General features: G+C 38.9%; 1 protein-coding gene across 4 annotated transcripts in view; it reads right to left on the bottom strand.

Annotated features, from left to right (window-relative positions):
- GTDC1 (glycosyltransferase like domain containing 1) overlaps nucleotides 1-22,286 on the bottom strand; it is a 493,504-nt gene that overhangs the window by 5,760 nt on the left and 465,458 nt on the right. Inside the window, exons 12-13 of one of the 4 annotated variants that reach the window (XR_010944469.1) lie at nucleotides 20,137-20,298; nucleotides 18,790-19,138 (exon numbers count right to left, since the gene is read on the bottom strand). Coding sequence is in view for 2 of the 4 variants with exons in the window: in XM_067742048.1 (XP_067598149.1) it covers nucleotides 19,050-19,138 (89 nt within the window). In the remaining 2 variants the exon portion in view is untranslated. Of the gene's footprint in view, nucleotides 1-18,789; nucleotides 19,139-19,469; nucleotides 20,299-22,286 lie in introns of those variants that run through there. The other 3 variants (XR_010944472.1, XM_067742048.1, XM_067742041.1) reach the window with 3 other exon arrangements.

Here is a 22,286-nt window from a genome sequence, read left to right as displayed (position 1 = left end):
TTATTTTTCAAATAAGGCATTTTATTTTTCCTTATTACTCATATGTATGACAGCAATGGTAAATGATTAAGGGCAAATTTAAGAGAGTTGGAAGGGGAGAGAATGGGTTTTCCCTCCTATGACCTATCACAAATGTTTTCTACTTAAATGATTGTCTCACTGAGGAAATTCTCAAAAAATATTCATCAGGGACAATTTCAGAAATAAAAGTTATTTCCTTCAACACAGCCTAACAGAATTTTAAAAGGAACTTATTAGTGTTTAGGAATCACTATAGTTTAAATGGTGTGTGTATATATACAAATTACTAAACATACACTTTTTTTAACCTGTCTAATTTTTTGCCTTTTTAAAAAGAATTTTCACACTCTCTCATGTGTTTAAGCGAGCACATATCATATTAACTAGATGCCCTTTCCTTTTCTTTCATGAAACTACATTTCTTAAGTATTATTGTAGATGGAAGAGATTTCTGATGGAAGGGAAAAGAGCATTAGTTGTTTTAAAATTTGATAACTTCAGTCCAAATCTCCTCATCCTTTTCTCTTTGTGCATTTAAGGATAGGTCTTCAACTTTTCCAGTTTTAATCAGATAGCCCAGATGGTCATGTTTATGGTAAAAATGTCATTAAAGCCTGAGTAAATAAAATAATTGAGATTTACTAATTAATTTTTAAATATTCTAGATTCTGAGCAAGGGCTATAGATTGTTATACAGTCTTTGTCTCTTTTGCTTTTAACAAAATGGTTGGTGTGTGGTAATGCTCAATAAATGAATTTTAATTAGTTACTAATAGTTATTTACAAGTTATATGTATTGTTTTTAAAGCCACCATATTTATGTCAAAATATTCTAAAACGATCAAACCAACCATCTAACATATGCATAACCCTTAATTATCTTAAAATAAAATATTTTGTTGCTTGCATTTTAGCAAACTTTACTTTTCAGATATCTCTTCTGATGGCATTTAAGGTATGAATCATGAAAATAATAAATAACTTGCAGTGGGTCGTAGAAATTACACACGAAAATAGAATAAAAATGGTTTAATTAAAGGCTTGTGCTTGTGGTCACACTGATGGACAAAGCCCTTGGGAATATTAGAAAGCTGATCTACCCCTCGCCCAACAGCATCTACCTGGATCTCCACTGCAAAACCTCCTTGTCCCTTAAATTCACGAGAAGAGGAGAGTAGGAATGATGCACCACTTCATCTGAAACACCAGCAAGGCTCTCGGTTCATCTGTAGAAGCGAAGCCCTGGGCAGCTGGCACCCTTCCACAGGGAGCTACAAACACCACTTTGCCACATTGCAAGTTTCCTCAGGCAACAGATGTCTTGTAGCTGCCGTGCAGGTCTCCAACTCTACCAAGCCACCTGGACAACATATTTAACGTACCGACAATGCTTCTGTCACCACTTGGGAAAGATTTTTAAATTTTTATTTAATTTTTTTCTCCCAACACCTTCATGATCAGTGAAATTTGGCCTCGGATTGCAAGAATTTGTATTCAAAAATGTAAGGGGGAAAATCAAAAGCCTCTCACTTCTCCCCATGCCCCAACTTCCCCCAAGGATTCCAGAAAAAAATTCATTCATCTTCTGTATCATGACAATTACATTTTATTCTTTAAAAATCGAACGTTTGCAAAGAGCAGTGTTGCTGAACCACTGCACAGAAAAGTTAAACAACGAACTGCTAAATGGCTCGCTCTCCTGCTTGGCTCTGACGGCACCAAACTTTAACGTGCCTCCACCACAACTTTAAACTGTGGGTGCAATCCTCTCAGAACATTATCTGGAAAACATTCTGACTTGTTCGGCTGCTATAGTGATACTTACAGTACCGTTGTGTCTGTTTAGTTTAAAAATGAGGTTGATAACGATAATGCTTTTCCTAAGATGATCTTCTCCTTTTTAATGATAGCCGTAGTTTCCCCTACATAAATGACTAAATCCTTACAGAATCTTGGTCTTGATTAGCACTCCTGCTAGTAAAATTTCACATACTAAATCAGCACCAGCTGTAGCAAGCAAGAAAGAAAAAGGCAAGTGTAAATGTTCCATATGCCCCAGCAAATTGGCATCTGTGTCAGTAACCCTTTTTTTTTAAACTATTGTATACATACATTCTCTTAAGTGTTTTGTTCACAAAATACTGCTAACAAAATTCCTCTGTTGGCATCTCAAGGGAAGAGCCTGTCCTTGGTATCAGTCAACTGCACAAAATACAATTTCTCCTTCTCCTCTTGTGGTCACAGACACACCTGAACGTTCTATGTATACAAGTTGCTTCAAGTTAGTGAACCTTCATTTTGACATCTGTTCCCTGTAATATGACACTGCAGTGCTCTTATAAAGCTGCTTTACAGTTGGAGTTTAACTGGTAGCAACACTAAACAAGGTCAGAGAGACAATCGAATTATGTTGGTCACCTGGAAGGTATCTCAGAGACCAGGCTCAAAACAAATAACCTGGAACGTGCTGATGGAAGACAGCATTTGTGATCACTCTCACCTCGTCGCCCCTATTTTCTTCCCATTATGAAGGGTCTCTTCACACATAGATATAAATAGATATAAATAAAGATATAGATACATCAGAAATAATCCCAAAGCTGTATCTGAGATGGTATACTACGCTACTTTAGGTGGTTTTCAATACCTTATCCATTGGGACCTTATTGATTGTCTGAAATCCAGTAGATATAGTTCTTCAGGAACATATTTAAACCATCAGTATGAATCCTACAATAGCCATTAGAAAGCTACAAACACAGAAGAGTGTACTAATTAAATAGTCTACATATAAGGAGTATCAGTTGGCCATGTCCCAGAGATAGCTGCCGTACAGAGGAAAAAATACGTTTAAGTATTTTCTCCTCTGTTTGGAACCTGGTTATCCTGGTAGGCCAGCGTATACGGAAGAGAGAACACCCCTTTCTTTGTGACACTTATTGATTCCTGCTCATGCGTCCCCACAAGGGTTGATACTTTGTGTTGCTCTTGTTTACCTCCATGTCTGCCTCTCTGGATTTGACTATAAGCTCCTTGAGATAGTTTCTCTGTAGTCCTATATCTGTCCTACCGGAGTAGCAGAGTTTAGCAAATACCCAGCAAATGTCTGCCCACATCAAAATGGTTAAGGAATGCTCAAAGTTTTTGTTAAAAGCTAAATGAACTGGTTGATGAAGAGCTTACCAGTTGGGATCAAATGACCCAACTACATAAGGACAAGGGGAAATGGATGAAAATTTCCTTTGTTTCCCTGATGTTTCCCTGCTATATAAACTCCCTTTCATCAAGTGTTATCATATGGGTATCGAGATTTAGTGAAAGTTGCTCTTGATAACTCATTTATATCTAAGGGTAAAAATCAGAAGACATTTTGGTTACAAGTTAAAAATTGGGTTTTAAGATTTTAAGATTTTAAGATCCAGTTTACCTAAATTCTTACTGGAAAATTTTAGAGAAGGGCATGTGGGAAAATCTACAACTATGATATATCTTGCAAAGTGCTTTTATAAAATATGAAAATTCATTCTCTTAGAAACATGTAGCTTCCCTTACAAGACAATGGCTTCTCTCCCTGGTACTGTTAGTAGTCCAACAAATCTGCTAGCCTCCTCTCAGGGAAGCTGTGAGAGAGGAATTCCCGTAGTGGGAAGTTTGGATGAGACAATCTAATGTTTATATACATGAAATTCAACTACACTTACCAACCATATAGTGATCTTGCAGCTGTTGTAATGATTATACTGAACTGATTCTTAAAACATTTGGTCCTGTTATAGTTGACAGTAGCAGTGGTAAAATCTGTATATCTGCTAACCTTTACGATCCCAGAAAGTAAGCACAGTTGTTTGTATCTCTATGTTCCTGAATATCAGCACGGTAATACAGAGTATAGATTTTTTATATGACTGCTGAATACATGACTTATTTTTTGAACAACTGATTTCTTACATGGTTGCCTGCTTGGTCTGTAATTGGTATGCTTATTTTAATACAGTTGTATGGATGATAAATTACACACTGATATGGGATTTCCCCAGATGACAGACAAGTATTAAAATGAGCTTGGAGAGTCAATCAGTCAGGAAGTCCTTTCTGAGAACTCCGTGTGTGCGCTGTCCTACTACATTTCATAATATAGAGTCATCAGCCCAAAAGAAGAAGGACAGTTGCCGGTGCAAGACAGGATGGCATCAAGCTGGCATCTGGTTGCTTTATGCCTGTGTCTGCTTGTTAAATATTTTTAACATCAACTTTGGTTCCTGATCCAAGGCAATTTGTGATAGTGTTGAGAAGATACCATGCAATTATCATCTTAAAATAATTAGGCAATAGAGGAATATGAAAAACAGTGTAGTTTATACAATGCTTACAAGGAGTTCATAGAAAATGGTCGCGTGCAATAGGCAAAGTTCAGGAGGTGGTGACATATGGAATTTTCATTTGGGGCACTGGCCTTCAGATTTCAAGGTGATGTTTGGACTAATCCTGTCTATGTATATTGGGGACTGATGGCTACCAGTTGTCATTGCCTTTTATAATTCCATAGGCTTTGCTCACCAGAAGCTATCTCATTCTCTGGAGATGCATGCCCAGGTACTTTGTGGTGGGTGGTTGCTTCTTAAAAGGCCACAGCCAGGTCACACACGACTTAAAGTGCTACTTTATTTAAGACAATTTTCAAGGGTTTCTTCTCCCTTTGCTATCTATGATTGCCCCATTTCGGTTTGCCATAGAACAGCTGTTTTGATATCCAGCATTTATCCGTTCTCCACATGCATCCAGCCCAGAGGGATTGTTAAGCAGATCATTGTTTTAATTCTGGCTAGATTCCAGGTCCCCATTATTAGTGATCCTGTCTTAACATTTACTGTTCAGTTTGGCTCACAGGTGATGTTGATTAAATTGGATATGCCATCTGGGGTGGGTTTTCATCTGATAGGCACATTCAAGGCTGAGCACACCTACTGCTTCATTTGGGTCTGAAGCTTTATGCCTTGTGTGATGGCATTCTGGACATGGCTGTGTGCAACCTGGGCTTGAGTCCTGCATCTCCAGATAACGGTTCTTTGAATTTGGGCAATCCACTTCTCTATTCAGGGCTTTGATTTTTCTAATGAATAAAACAGAGAGAATCATCATTAATTCATTCCTTCACTTAGTTCCTCATTAATTTTTTAACCATTTATTAGGCAGCCACTTTTTGCCTGAGACTCTGCCAGGTTTGGAGAAATCAAAGATAATAAAGAATATACTGATACTACATGTATCATTTACAAAATATCTCTTGATATGAATAGATATGAACAAAGAGCTATGGAGCCTGGAGGACAGAGCAACAAAGTCTGCCCCCAGGAATCACAGGATTTCTCAAGAAGGACATGATCATTGAGTTGTATCCTATAACTCAAGGGCTCCAAATTTTTCTTTTGTGCATCTCATTGATTAAAATATCCATGTGAGGATAACACATAACTTTACGTATTGGGAGAAAATGTCAAACATGTACAAATTATTTTTTATTTCATCAGTTAATTTAAATAAGTGAAGTAGACTTAAATACATTCCATCTGGGATTGTTTTGAGAAGCAAATGGTGTGATGTGTAAACAGAGCAAAATGCTGGAGAAAGCTCTTTTGAACCTGTGGGTGATGTTGCCTGCCCTTCCTATCCCAAGAGGGGGTCCCAGGACTAAATTAGAAAGTGAATGTGAAAGAATATTGGAAATGTAAAGCATTGATAATAAAAAGAGCAGTAAGAGCTAACACTTATTTCACTTTTACAATATTCGAGGCATCATCCTAATGTTCTACATGAATTAGCTCATTTAATTCTCCCAACAACCAAATGGTAGGTTCTAGAGGTGAGCCATCTGAAGTGTTGATATTGTACCATTTTTGACTTACAAAAATGACAGTTTCATAGGGGTCCACCTATTTTTACTTCACTATTTTACAGATGAAGAAATGATAAAACTACACACTAATTTAAAAAATTGAAAATACAAAGTATACAGTGTAGCGCGACCTCCATCATGCCTTTCCCCTCGCTTCCATCCTATCCCACAGATGTAACTTCTTTCAACATGTGGGATATGTACTTCTAGTATATTATTATGTCGTAGAAGGCTTTGTAAAAACACTGGATAGAATATTATATGTACTGCTCTATATCCTGCATATTAGATAAACTAAAATTATGTATATTGTTCTACGACCTGCATTGTTCACTTTACATTCTATCATGGACAGCTTTTTATGACAGCTTTTTAAGGTGGATCTACCTTATCTTATTCAAAGTCTGTATAGTGTTCCATGACATGAATATATCATGACTCATTTAACCAATCCTTTAATGATGGGTATTGCTATTAAAATAAGGCTCAAAAACAAATATCATATATTAATGCATATATGTGGACTCTAGAAAAAACGGTACAGATGAACCTATTTGCAGGGCAGTAATAGAGATGCAGACGTAGAGAACAGACGTGTGGACGTGGTGGGGGAAGGAGGGGATGAATTGGGAGATTAGGATTGACATATATACACTATCATGTGTGAAATAGATAGCTAGAGGGAACCCGCTGGATAGCACAGGGAGCTCAGCTTGGTGCTCTCTAATGACCTAGATGGGTGGGATGGGGGGGTGGGGGTGGGAGGGAGATCCAAGAGGGAGGGCATATATGTATACATATAGCCGATTCACTTCATTGTACAGCAGAAACTAACGCAACATTTTATAGCAACTATACCCCAATAAAAAGAAAAGGAAAAAAAAAGAAGGCTACAGTTGATGTCATTATATGTAAATGATCACTCGTATTTTTAGGATGAAGTCCCAAAAGTACAATTATTGTGCTAAAGTGTAGATGTGTTTCACATTTTGATACATATTACTAGATTGTACTACCGAACATTTAGCACAACGTACACTCCCACAAACAATATGTGCTAACGCTCACTTCCTAATACTTAGCATCATCTTTGGTGTTCTGATAGAATGCACAGACTCTGTTAGTATGTCTGTGACTCTAGACTCTGGATACCAGATCCTGCACAGTGTCATCTTCCCTGGGAATTGGAGACGAGTCACACAAATTGGCGTAAGCCTAGCAAGTCTGACCTAAGTGATCACAGCTCCAAAATGGCAACCTACAACTGTCGACGATCTAGTAGCTACTGCAACAGGAGTATGGTCTTAGATGGAGGTTTTAATATTTTTAACAAAACTGAACCTTATCTGTGGTAGACAGATAACTGTAGACACGTAATACTCAGAAACACAGTGTAAACCAGCAACAGCCCTATGGGGGCTGTTGAATATGAATGAATGAATAAAAATTTATTCATTGCTCCCAAAAAAGTCAGAAAGGCTTTCTGGGTGCTTCTTTCAAGTGCTGCCTATGGGATCCAGGCTTTTTGTATTGTATGGTTTCCACACTGGTCTCCATTGTTACTACCAAAAGAGAAGAGAAATCATGAAAGATCACACAGACGGTTCTGTCCAGTCCTAGAAGTGCTGTGCATCATTTCCATCAATTTCTGATTGGCCAGGACCTAATCACATGGTCCAATCTAAAGGAAGCTGGGAAATGGAGTGTCCCTGTGTGCACAGAAAAAAGAAATGGGATTAACAAGCATCTAACCAGCCCGTCTCTGCCACAGGTGCACAAACCAAACCTGGGAATTTTAGTTTTCTTTGTAAATTTATCAGCAATACTCCTTAAAATTTTGGAGGGAAGAGTACTTTGCCATATTTCAATGGGTTCTCAGTACCACATAATTCGGGATGCAACTGTATTATGCAACTGAATGAATTCACCAACTCATAGCTCTGAGACCTGGAAGTGATCTTGAGACTCCCTAGTTGAATTCACCTCTTCAAGCAGGTAACGTTCTCTCCAGAGACTCTCAGCCTCTTTTAATCACCGAGAATTTCTTTAATGATTTTTCTCCAAAGACCTTACATTCCGAAATAATTTGTTTACCAAACCACATTTATGGAACAATAGTATTTATTTTTCCAATGCCTTATTAATCAGAAACATAAAACTGCAAATCAAAAGTTCTGAGCAGAATATGAAGTCTTATAATGAGTTGATGTAAAGCCAGTAAGAAACAAAGAAATTGGAGTTCCAGGGAGGATGTGTTTTATTTTAGTTATGGAGTGAGTCGCATCCCCCAGATTCTGATGGGGAAGCTCTAACACCCCAGTGTGATTGTATTTGTAGATAGGCCTTTAAGGAGGTGATTAAGGTTAAATGAGGTCCTAGGTGTGGTGCCCTAATCCTATAGGACCGGTGGACTTATAAGAAGAGGAAGAGATACAGAGATGCTCTGTTCAAACGCAGAAGAAATTTTATGTTGAGACACAGCAAGACACCACTGCCTATAAAATAGGAAGAAAGGTCTCGCCAGAAACTAGCGCTGCCGGCACCTTGATCTTGGCCTTCCAGCCTCCAGAAAGAACTGTGAGGAAATAAATGTCTGTTGTTCGAATCACTCAGTCTGTGGTATTTTGTTATAATGGGGATGGCAGCCCCAGCTGACTAATACACTCGGTTAAAGGTAAAATTTCCATTGTACTTCTTGAAAATATGAAAACAGACCTCAAATGCTTGCTCTATCCTTGTCAATTTGATCAGGAACAAATGTATTATTCTCCTTTTGTAAAGAGATTTACTTATAGAGGGAAATATCATCTCAAATCTCATTTCTTCTGGATGTAACTGTATCAAAAAGCCCTAGCTAGAGGAGTTAGCTCTGCAAGCATGCACTTACCTAAGATTTGGTATTTATTTGTTTGTTGCTTGCTTGTCCTTTACTATATTGTCCCACCTACTAGAGGTTCAGTTTCTAGCTTTAATATCCTCTTAGTCAATCTTTGTATACAATTATACATGGATATTAAATGATGTTGAAACTTTCAACCCAAGTTCTCATTTTTAGATTAGTGCAGAGAATGGGAAAAGAAATCAGGACAATTAAATGAAACATTTAGATCTGTCACCAGCAAATCATTTCCTCATCCCTCTTTCAGACAAGAATAAGTACATAGAGGTTCAGAAAAAGTTATTGAGGCAACATGCCAAGGTCATTTTTTTAAAGGTTCGAAACCCTCTATTGCAAAGAGGTGTTGGTTGTCGGTGTTTGTCACACCCCTCTCTCCCTCCTCCTCCATGTATGACTCTCATACTTGCACTTCAAGGATCTGCTTCCCTGTGACCATCACAGACTTAAAGAATGTGAAGACTGTTAGGAAGCAGGATTTAGCATCCCCATTTTAATAATAAATACAAACACACATTTACCCAGTACGTTTTACGCCTGCCTGCAACAAAAACAGCTGAACAGATTGTGATGAAATTCAGAGACTGACAGTCTGACAAAAAAATCCCTTTTTGTCTAAAATCTGGCTTCCATAGGTTTTTGCAAATCTAAATATTTGATTTTGCACTGGAAAAGGAGCCAGTCTTATGTACAATTTATAAAATAAATGTGTAGATACATGTTTTAAAATCTCCAAATTTTGTCAACACATACTGTCCAACTTGAAAGACTTTTCTCCCCCATTTTTTTCCCTATGACTTGGGTGTATTTTCCTCCTGCCTTTTAAGGCTTTAACTATATTTATCTAATAAGAACTCTTTTGCAAACCAGTGTTTCAATAGTGATTTAACACTAGTTTCAGTGTCAAATTGCCCTTCCCACAGCAGGGAGTTTTAAGCCTTGCTGTATTATACTTCCAAGATTCTCAGGAGCTGGAGTTGGGAGATATAATATTTTCTTTGAAGTTTGCCTTTCACTACACACTGGGATGCAAACAAGCTTCAGTTACTCAGCAGTCAAACAATTCCATCACACAGCGACCAGGGCTAAATATTGTACCAAATTTTCTAATTATGTCTTTGTAATATTTGCTACACGAGGTTAGGTGAAGGCAGAGTAGAATCAACATAAAACTCCTTGTCTAAACAGGACATCTGGGCTTTGAGATATGTTGTTTATTGCCTCAAAATTCCCCTTCAGCAAGTCATAACTACAATAAAGATACCTTAATCGACAAAAACCTTAAAGGTATTTCTGATAAACTCACATATATGTTAAAGGTACTTACTGTACCAGAGCTGCATATGACCAGACTGTATACAAATGTGAAGTTCCAGGTTAAAACAGATATATTTTATTCCCATGCGCATTATTATACTGCCTTTCTGGTTTATATATCGTAGCAATTTAGCTGCTGTAGTGCTATTTCTTTAAGGGATTTCTCAATCATTTCATATCCTGAAAGTTGGACCTTTTCCTTTTATGAGATTTCTAAAGTTTATGCATCATTCCTTTCTTTCTTATTAATAGTTCAGAGAGAGAGAGAGAGAGAGAGAAAAAAAGATAAACTGCCAAGGAGGCATCTCATCCATGAGAGAGAAGTAAAGTGTTGAAGAACATTCCATGACCCAGTAGAGAGTATCATGAACTGTTCCCCACAGAAGTTGCAGGCAAATCTGAAAGGCGAGTATTGTCAGGCGTGTCTCTTGAGGCATCCCACAGTTCTGAAGAGCTGAGGAACTGAGCAAAGTACTTTCTGTTTCATTATAAAAATGTAAATATGTCAGTATTGTCCTAAAAGTTAAATAAGAGTTTTGATGTATTTTAATAGTCACTAATTTACGGCAGCATCTAGACACAGTATCTAGAGAGATCCATATTTTGGAAGAAAGAAGACTTAGGGGTTTCAAGAAGTTATTTAGGGTCTTCTCGATCGCTAGTGATACAGCAGGGAAAGGAGAGAGACTGACTCATAAGAACGTGCCTCTGGCAGTATTAACTTGAGGGCAGGCTTAGCTAATTAAAAAGGGTCGGCTTTGCTATAGACGACGGGAAGCATCCCTGCCTTCAATAGGCTGACAGTTTCAAAGTATGGAAACTTTGAAGAAGGGGGTTGAGGAAGAATATACACTAAAATATTAACTGGCAGTGGTGTCTAAGAACCGAGACTTTGAATAATTTTTATTTTCTTCTTTCTGCATACTTATATTTTTGTAACAGTATAAAAATGAGCAGGGGGCTTCCCTAGTGGTGCAGTGGTTAAGAATCCACCTGCCAATGCAGGGTACACGGGTTTGATCCCTGGTCTGGGAGGATCCCACATGCCGCGGAGCAACTAAGCCCGTGCGCCACAACTACTGAGCCTGTGCTCTACAGCCTGTGAGCCACAACTACTGAAGCGCGCGCAACTAGAGCCCATGCTCCACAACAAGAGAAGCCACCACAATGAGATGCCCGTGCACCGCAACCAAGAGTAGGCCCCGTTCACCGCAACCAGAGAAAAGCCCGCGCACAGCAATGAAGACCCAATGCAGCCAAAAATAAAATAAATAAAATAAAATAAATTTATAAAAAAAAGAGCAGATATGAATTGTCATCAAAAAAGCATTTAATGGAAGCAACCAAGATGTCCTTCAGTAGGTGAATGAATAAATAAACTATGATACACCCAGACAATTGAATATTATTCAGCACTAAAAACAAGTTATCAAGCCATGAAAAGACCTGAAGGAAACTTCAGTGCATATTACTAAGGGAAAGAAGCCAAAATGAAAGGCTACACACTGTATGATTCCATCCATAGGCTGTGTGGAAAAGGCAAAAGTACATAGACAGTGAAAACCAGCGCTTGCCAGGGATTGAGGGGGAGAGAGGGATGAATAAACAGAGGACAGAGGATTTTTAGGGCAATGGAACTATATGATACCCTACAGGTCCGATATTATAATGATACATGATACTATAAGAATGGATATATGTCGCTATACGTTTGTCTGAACCCATAGAATGTGGAACACCAAGAGTGAGCCCTAAAGGAAACTATGGACTTTGGGTGATTACGACGTGTCAGTGTAGGTTCATCAGTTGTAACACATGTACCACTCTGGTGGGGCATGTTGATCACGAGACAATCTGAACAGGGATGGCAACAGGGGGTTATGAGAACTCTCTGACCTTCCTTTCAATTCTGCTGAGAACCTAAAACTACTCTAAAAACAACTATCTTTAAATGTGAAAAAAACAAATAACTAAAAGAATAAAAAATGGAGAAATATCATGTGCTTTGGAGAAATTAGTATTGTCATGTCCCGTCTCCCGAATCCAGTAACTTAACATAGACCAAAATGTCATCCTCTGTGATATTATAAAGAAGAAAGGTCAGCTAAATATGGGTAAACAGCTCATGAGGGTGAAAAGGTAAATGCTCAAAGTAGTCAACCACAGCCCATTCAATGTTTATTCAGAAAAGTTTAGGATTATAAAAATAAATATCATTCAAGCCATACTTAGAAGTATTAGGAAGATGCACAGAAAACTCACCCTCCAGATGAGGCTTCACAAATTGAGTCATAGACCTGCATTCAGTTGAACACCAAACAAGGTGCCCCTTTTTCTACAGTAATGAATATTCTTCAAACAGCAAGGGAGCAGGGCTGCTGTTTGATGCTGATGACATTGAAAATTTAGGAGAACGGAAATCCCATCATTTTTCATTTGTATGCAAATGCGTCTGTTCCAGAAATTAACCCCTGGACCCCACGTCAGTTTTCATCTCCAGGAATTTTCTCTGCCAGCACCACACGGTTTAGGCTTGTCACTATCCTGAGGTCCACCAGACTTCCCCAGTTTAAAAACAACCACCACCCCCAAAGTCAGAATGGCGCTTTGTATGCCCTCATTATTGGAGGATAAAGAGCGGTAGCAGGAGAGGGCTGCTGTAAAGTGCGCATCTCGAATGGCCGGCCCTGCTGCCAACAGCGTTGAAATGCAAACGGCAGACAACTTTGGCCAAATAGCTCTCATTGACCACTGCTCCCCGTCTTAGGTGAATCCGGAACAATAGACCAATCCTATTACCCTCTTTTTGAGCCAGATCTTCAACTGTTAAAAAGTTCTTTTGTTAATTCCCACCTTAGACAAATGTCACCATCTACATGAGAAGCGGAGAGAGGTGATTGAGGTTTTTAATTGATGTGGATTTAATTATGCTAATTTAGACAGCTGTAAAGCATTTCAGTATAGCTGCGTAATAGGGCAAGCAAATACAGGTGCCCTTCACTGTAGGGGCTTAATTTTTAACCTAGGTAGCTTTAAAAGAGAAAGGGAGCTCAAAAGCCTGGGCAATTTACGATTTATAGAGGGAGGTCCACCCACGCTCTGAAATGTTTAGAAGGCTCTACGTGCACCTAAGAGAGAGTCGAATGAAACCCTCATTCTTCATTGAAAACGCCACACTTGCCTCTAACTAGAAAAGACAATTTTAAATGATGTGTATATCAAGAGTTGATTTGAGATAACACTAAACTAGAAGTTGGGGATTAAAAATGACCTTTATTTTCAACTCTGAAAAAAAAATCACACAATGGAAATGGTGATAAAAATTAGCAAGAATTAAAAAAAATTTTTTTTAAAGAAAGGGCTTTTGATTTTTTGAACTTTAGTGACAAGGTGAGTTGACCTCACCGTGTATCTGACCTGACTTTCATTCCATTACCAGCAATATGGAGACATGATACTAGGTGTCGTCAGTGGGAAAATAGTATTCTTTTAAATTGCTGTATAATTCTGTTTTGGTTTCTTGGGGATTTTACTTGGGGTGAATAATGCAGCAAAACCTATTGAAGTTGTATTGAGTCTTAAACAAGTATGACATGGGATCCTATTCCATGGATTAGATGCTCAAGAAACACCACATGGTTAATTCACTGCTCCAAAGGTGGCCTGCTTTTAAAGGGCAATGTTGGACAGGCCGGTATATAATAGTATGAATGAAAATGAGGAAGAATCAAAGACATTTTATAGCACTTTTTTTGTGGCTTGCTGAGGTAGGGAGGTCTGAAAATGCTCCAGCACTTCTGTGCCCAGTCACCTCTGGGTGACAATTCCCTCAAGGCCGGAGCTGCCCCCCCCAGACACTGAGTCTCTCCTCCTAGGAGGCCTATTGCATTTCTAGAGGACAAAGAGCTTATCAATGAATCATCTTCCTTTCTCCCAGGCCATTTCCTTCTCAACCTTGTCAGGCTTCTCTTCTGCACATTTTCCTTTGTCCTACACTAATCAGACATGTAATTAGCTGGCAAAGAAAAGAAGAAAGAAGCAGGGGCATCTGTCCTCTGTTCCACACAGTGGGTGGAGAGTGACCTTTTCAATCCTGCCCCAGTTTTTGGTGAAAACACACAGATTTGTGCATGAATTCTGACTCAGGTTTTTACTAACTCTTCAGATCTTGGATGAGCTATTTAATTTCTCTGACTTCTTTGATTTATCAAATGAGATAATCATTCATGGTTCATACATTTGTTGACTCTACATATGAGCTGTGGATGAAATATGCCTACTGTTCTTCCAGCACACAATAGGCACAAATGATACTTGTTCTGTTTCTCCCGTCATCACTCACAATGCTTCATGCTTTCTCCATCCCAGCATCCCACCCCTCACTCCTTTTCTCTTTTCTTTGACCCATAGCTTCTTTACTCATGTTCCTTGGGATATCATCATATTATTTTCTCCACTCTTGAAAATTTACTCCCTTTAATTTTGTTTTTATTTCCTTCCCTTCTGCCAATTTATTACTTACTATTTTTTCCTTTTGTTATTTCTCAGAGATTCTCTACCATCTTCCTCTCACCTCTTCCTCCTTTTTGTGTTATAATAGAAGTGGAGAAGGGAGGAAGTTGTTAAAAATTAAAATGGGGATCTCAAAGGAGTGGAGAAAAAAATTAACATTCAAGAACTCTAGTGATAAAATTCTGATACTATTTTGCCTAAAGGAAGTCAAAATAGTGTCTGTCTAATGTAAACCTGTACAACTTATTTCTTTCTGTCTCTATGTTATAGGCATAATCTAAAATACGGAAACCAGTCATCCAAAAACACTATGGAAAAGTTGCAACTCAAATTAGTTGAGGATGTTTGTTCTTAAAATGGCATAGGCATGGCAAGAATGGTAATAATGGTAGCACTCTTTTGATTAATGTTGTTTTAATAAAATTAATAACAGTAATAATGGGATTCTTGTTTCTCGCAACATGGAAACTTTTTTTTTTTTAGATGAATTGTCTTACATTCAATCAATCAACATTACAAAGTGTTCACACTACGTACAACTTCATAACATCCAGGTCTGCGGGCACCTGTAAAACAGGGCGACCTCCAATCTCTATCCTTCTGCAGGTGGGCAACCCAAGGGTCCATCCACAGTGCTCACTTGCCCAGACTCCTGCCACGTCCCAGGCTGGGGACCGCTGACTGGCAGGCTTCTGAGTCCTGAGCACAGACCTGGGCCCTTCTCAGGCCTACCCGTGAACCACACCTGAGGCTGCTGGGGCAGGGGGCGCTTGCCGAGGCGTGGTCATGTGTGGGCCGGCACCACGGGAGACAGCTGGTCCAGGGGCTCAGAGACCATGTTCGGGCGAGTAAGCCCCATTCCCTGAGACCGGAAGGATACAGAGCTGAGGTGACAGAATGAGAAGCAGCCCAGGGCATGCAGGACGTGACACTAGTTGCTGGGAGGGACAGAACGGGGACAGAGGCTGAAGACCATCGGGCAGCTGAGGAAGCCGGAGACACAGATACAGTGGGGCACACGGAGGAAGCTGTACCCACACACGTCCTCTCCTGCCGGCAGGTCTGGTGTTGGGGGTCTCATCCTCTGCCCGTCCTTCCCCTCCCGGACCTGGGTGTGGCAGAGCAGAACACACAGGGCTGGTCCACGAAGGTGAACACAAGCACAAACATCCCTGTGGCAGCCTTGGGGCTCAGGGGTTGGGAGGAGATGGGAGCTGCAGGACCTCATCACTCATGACTGACCTCACAGCAACTGTGGGAGATACTGGTTTAGGTAAGCAACAAGGACATTTGTTTCTGCTTGTTACAGAGGAAGGAAGAAAAGTCAGCAAATATTAAACTCCCAAAAATGTGCCTTATCCAAGAGTAGAGTGTGTTTGTGTTATCTGAAAATCTCAAGAATCTAATGTACAAAAAAGGGAAATGAATCTGACAAAAGGAAACCCCAAGCCTGTGTTTAGGGACTGCTGACACTGCCTGGGGGCCCAAGAATCCTACAGCTGAAGAAAAGCTCACAATACAGGAGTGACGAGCCACACAAGAAAACAATTTTCTGTAAGAGAGAGTCAGAAGACACAACAAACATAAAGATTAGTATGCTTAATACCTTAATCTAATAATCTGAAAGACAATACAAAATAAAGATACTTAAAATGATGAAAAAGATTTAAAAAAGGAATAACTATAAAAAGAACAGAACATAATGAAAAAAGGAAAGGCAAATTTGAAAAATAAACAAATTAAGCATGCAGAAATGAGAAATTTGTTCATTAAAATGAAAATCCTCAATGGATGAGCTAATCAGTAGCTAAAGAGCTCATGCCTGAACTAGAAAACATAGCTAAGAAAATTATCTCCAATTAGTACAGAGAAAAGGAGACCCAATGCAAATTTTTTTAATGCTAAAAGACATGAAGGAAAGAATGAGATGGTCAAACATATATCTAAAAGGAGTCACAAAGGAATGAAATAAATGAAAATAAATCCATACCTGGACACATCATAGTTAAAATAAATAATAATAAAGTTAAAAAGACATGCATATTAAAGGCAACTAGAAAGAAAACTCAGATTACCTAAAGAACAGCAATTAGGCTAAAGCAGAGATTTCATCAACAAAAATAGAGTCAGCAGGAAATGGAATAATATCTTCAAAGTGCTATGGGAAAAAACAACTGTTGACTTAGAATTTTATACCCACATCAATTATAATTAAAGATTAAGGATGTGATCAAAAGAGTAAGGATTTTTTTAAAAATAAAAACTGATAGAGTTTACTATCCTCAGATTTCTTACTGAAAGAACCACCAAAGGATGTACGTCTGTAAAAAGAACATTGACTTAGAATAAAGGAGAGGTACAAAAGGTGGTGCTCAAAGAAACTGGTAAATACATGTGTAAGTCTAAGTAAATATTGAGGTAAAATACAGTGACTTAGTTTAGGGGATAAAAACAAAGGGGAAGTAAAATAATATATTGATGGTAGAAGAGTGTAGTGTTTGGAAATTAAAACAGATAGGTCAAGTGTGCTTGTTAAAAACTTGTGAGCACCACTGAAGAAGTAGAATATATAACTCCCACTGAATAACAACAAAAAAGAAAAAGCAATTAATCTAAATAAGAATAGGAAAAAAATGACAAAATGAAACCCGGTAAATAGAAATCATAAACACAATTAAAGTCAATCTCTCTCTTTATGTATATATACACATTCTCTTGGTTCAGTTTCTCTGGAGAACCCTAACAGAGCAGGATTGAAGGCTCATAAAGATAGTGACCTCTGGTAAGAAAATGCATTGCGTTCAATGTAATGAGAGACAATAAGAATTGAAACTAACTAGTTGATCTGAGAAATGAGTGGCAACACTAAGAATACCTTAATAAATAAACATGAGATGGCTTAGAGTTGGCACATGAAATATCAGTCAATCATAAGAAAAACTCCCTTATATCTAAAGCTAGCATTTCCAGTGAAAAAGAAAACAAGTAGAATGGCTTAGTATAATTTTAGCTAGAGAAAGGGATGAGAAACTTATTTTTATTCAGCATCTACTAGATGTCAGGCAATTTATGTACATAAAATGATCACTTAATTATCAATGAACTTCACAATATTTAATTATCACAATATAATTCATCACATCTAATTATCACAGTATCCTGCCAAGTCAGACCCTGAGCTTTAAGGAAATCAAGTCACTTGTTGATGGTTACTTGGAAAGCAACTAATTGTTGGGGCTGGTAAGTCTGAAATCTGCAGGGCAGGTGGCAGGCTGGAGACCCAGGAAGAATTAACGCTGAATCTTGAGTCGGAAGGCAGTCTGGAGGTAAAATTCCTTCTTTCTAGGAGGACCTCAGTATTTTCTCTTAAGGAGTTCAGCTGATTGGATGAGGACCAATCACATTATGGAGAGTAATCTGCTTTACTCAAAGTCTACTAATTTAAATATTCATCACATCTAAAAAATATCTTCACAGGAACAGCTAACCTGATGTTTGACCAACTCTTGGTTCCCCAGCCTAGCCAAGCTGACACATACAATTAACCATCACACCAGGCCACGGCAATTAAATGAGATCAGCCCTGTACCTTAAGGCTCCTGTTCTCCTGTCAGGGCCAGGGTCCCTGAGGTGGCTTGGAGACAGAGCTCCTCACCACGGGCATGACCACATGCCAGCTGATCTGCAAGCCAGTCCCAGACACGTGTGAATGTGAGGCATCAGGGAAGCCCAGTGAGGAGAGAGGTTGAGAGGCCTCCATTCAGGCATCCATTCAGGAAGAAGGCAGTGAGCTGAGACCACAGAGCAAAGGAAGCTGTGATTAGTCAGAAGTCTAAGGGAGAAATGAGGCTGGGGTGAGACTGTGTGTGTGAGAAGCAGCAAGAGAAGTACAATCAGGGCCAGAGAATGTCACAAGGATGGCAACACTCCACAGTAAAAACACTGGCTACTAAAGAAACAAAAGATAGGGGCTTCCCTGGTGGCGCAGTGGTTGAGAGTCCGCCTGCCGATGCAGGTGACACGGGTTTGTGCCCCGGTCCGGGAAGATCCCACATGCCACGGAGCGGCTGGGCCCGTGAGCCGTGGCCGCTGAGCCTGCGCGTCTGGAGCCTGTGCTCCGCAACAGGAGAGGCCACAACAGTGAGAGGCCCGTACCGCAAAAAAAAAAAAAAAAAAAAGAAACAAAAGATAACTGGATCTCTAGAGATACACTCACGATATTTCGCTTCTCAACTGAGTCCTAAATGTACAGTTGTGGTTATCCTTGAACGATTCTCCAAAACTCCGAGACTTATGACTGTAAGGCTACCATTCTTCCATGTTGTCATGTGTTGTCTTAGTCTGTTTGGAAGGCTATAACATAATACCATAGACGGGGTAACTTATAAATAATAGAAATTTATTTCTCACCGTTCCGGAGGCTGGATGTCCAAGATCAGGGTGCCATGATGGGCAGGTTCTGGTGAAGGCTTGTTTCCCGGTTCCAGCTGAGTCCTCACCTGTGGAAGGGGATAGGGAGCTCTCTGGGGTCTCTCTCATGTGGATGCTAATTCCATTCATGAGTGCTCCACTTTTATAACCAAAGGCCCTCCCTCCTTACACCATTACTTGGGGCGTTAGGATTTCAACATATGCTTTGGCGAGGGGGTGAGGAGGGGATGGGGGATGGGGGAGAGCATAAAGCAAACATTCAGATCATAGCATATGTCTTTATATGGGGCCAATGAGCCAGATTTTCTGGCTGCAGAGCTTGGCTTGCCCCTCCCCCCCACACCTACTAATCTGGGACAACTATTTTGACAATTTAAGCCCCAGTTTTCATATCTGTAAAATGAAAATAATATCACCTACATTAAGGTTGCAGTGAAAATTAAATAAGATAATCAATACATCTAAAGCAATTAACATTTTGCTTGGCCAATAGTAAGTGTTTAATGAATGTTAGCTGTTATCAGTTCTATCCATCTCCTCCTTCAGAACCATGTTGAAAAGTTAACCTCTGGCCACTCACTACAAATGCCTCTTGTTTTTGCATGTGTTTATGATGGGTTTTTAAGTTATATATATGTGAGTATATTTCTATTTCATTAGTGTTTGTGGAGCACCCATTAAATTTAAGAACATATAATGCCTTTCAAACTTCCCATAATGTCTCACAATTCCTAGTGACTTTTATTAAATTTAACAAGCGTTTATTGAGAACATACTATGTTCAGGGTCCCACACCAGGTGCTATTCACTACAGTGGACGAAACGAATGTATTTATCATTAAGAAAGCTTTTCATAAAGTTTTTATATAAAGTCTCAGCACCGAAGTGAGAATGTAATAATATGAATCTGGAGGCCATACAACTGGGTGTCTATCCGGGAGGGACACAGACTGCAAAGACAAGCTCAAGGTTCAGCGAGTCATATTCAGTTTTCAACGTTTACGAAATGACTGCTCTGTGCAAGCAGGACAATCCTTAGCTTCAAAGGTGTTAGAAGATGACTTACCTTAAAGATGTGTGCTTTGCTTATTTGCTTTTGTTTGGGGAGGTGATCTATGATTGTAAATTTTTATTAAATCCTAGCAGCATTCTTGACACTAAACAAACACAGTGAGTTGCTAATCACAGCACGGGTCATTTATTTTCTGTTCTGGGTCACTTCTTTTCTCTATTGAAGGAAAAGAACATGACAGCTCTCTGTTAATAATGCCAAACTCAAAAATCCATTTTCTTTTTAAAATCTGAGTATCATGTTCCTTTAACCACACCTCCTTTTTAAACCTGGTATTCACTTCTGTTCATATTTTTCAAGATTCTACTTAGTAAATAAGACATGCTACTAGAAGGAATCGAGAGTAAAAGGAAGCCTGAGCCACCATCACTAGTTTCTATGAGCAGGAGGTAGATTATGCTTTCAGAGTGGCTATGTACATTCTCCCTTGGCTCTCCTTCCCCACAGAACCCGAAGAGCAAAACAACACATCTCCCCATGAATATATTATCAGCACTAACTTGACAGTCTCGCTGTTGACAATATTGGTTGTACTTCACTTCACTTTCCTCCTGTGGTCGAAAACCAGATCCAGCCCCCTGGGCCCTTCCTGGGGCTGTACAGCAGCTGAAGGGCCAACTGCCAATGGGTCTGGAACAGGCTTTCCAGCCTCGGCACCTGACTTCCTGGCTGCCTCCATTTCAGGTCTCATTGGTTGATGCGGCAGCTGTGATTCTGACAATGAGCTTGGTGTTGGGTCAAGTTTTTGTTTGGCTGACTTATTCCCACAGATGCCATTTTCCTTGACTCACCCTTGACTACTGAGAATGCTCTTTATTACCTTTTAAAATCATGTGATATCCATAAGCAAAAATTGGGATTAACATTTTTGAAAGCATTACCCATGACTGATTTTTTTTTCAATGCTGAAATGCAAGATGTAAAGCTAGAGCCAGCCCAATCCTGCGTTTAGCACAGTGGTGTATCAAGTATCATTTGTAACTTCAGAATAAAATGCCCAGATTTTTTTTCCTGATCTTAGGAACCTGGATGCAATGTCCACCCACGGAAGCAGTTTACAAGTGCAAAAGTAGGAAGCGTTTTTATGTATTAGAAACACTGTGACAATCCTCCTTTAAAAGAATAAATAATTGTGTTCTAATATAAAGAATGTGAAATAAAAATATGTATAACTCTATTGATAAAACAGGACTTTTATTCAATAGTTATAAGACAAGTCACTTGCAAAACTTGCTTACACAAGGAAAAAGGTCTCGGTGGTATAGCTTTCTTCACCATAGAACACCATCCTCCCCCAAAACAGACTGCAATAATTAATGTCCGTAGTATGAAAATTCTATGTGATATAATTTATTTATGCTTTGTTTAAAAAAGGCCAAATTGAATGCCAGCACTTGAGATCTTGAAATAATGCTGCATATGTTGATACAATAATTTATTAATTTTATTGATTCTCCTACTTATATGTTGATATTTTAAAGAACTGTATTGTTTTTATTATACAAAGTTATAAGATATCTAAATATTAAAGAAATATATAAAGTAGAAAATAAAAGTCTAACCACAGACATTTTAATATAAACAGCCTGGTGAATAGTCCTTCAAACTTTTCTCTCCATATTCTAATGTATACAGACATAATTTTTACCAAACTGTATCTAATATTTCTTAGACTTTTTTTCATTTCATGATCTCTAAAACTATCTCATTCTTTGAATACACACATATTAGTGGGTTATATGAGTGTTCTATAAAATATACAAATATTAGTGGGTTAAGTTTATGGCTTTGCAGCCAAATGTCTTGGTTGAGTTTGAATCCTAGCTTCACTGTTAGTAATTCTCTGACTTTGACAAGTTGCTTATTTTCTCTGTAATCCACTTTCTCAACTTGTAAGGTGTGATATTAACAATACCTCCGTGAAATGGTTGTCACCCAGGATGAGGAGTTACTGCCTGGCACTGGTAGGCATGCAACCACGACAGTGCTGCTACCATGGATGTGCAGTATCTTATTAGCAACCTCATGTTGGTGGACATTTAGAGTGATTACAATTTTTACTCTCATACATTACACACTAGTGGACTTCTAAGTATAAAGTTGTGAGTATTTCTACAGGCTGTATTTTGGAAGTACAGTTTTCT

The sequence above is a fragment of the Pseudorca crassidens genome, chromosome 6 (assembly GCF_039906515.1).
Source record: "Pseudorca crassidens isolate mPseCra1 chromosome 6, mPseCra1.hap1, whole genome shotgun sequence".
Taxonomy (NCBI): Eukaryota; Metazoa; Chordata; class Mammalia; order Artiodactyla; family Delphinidae; genus Pseudorca; species Pseudorca crassidens.
Note: the sequence above shows the minus strand (reverse complement) of the source record. Positions and strands in the feature narration are given on the sequence as shown.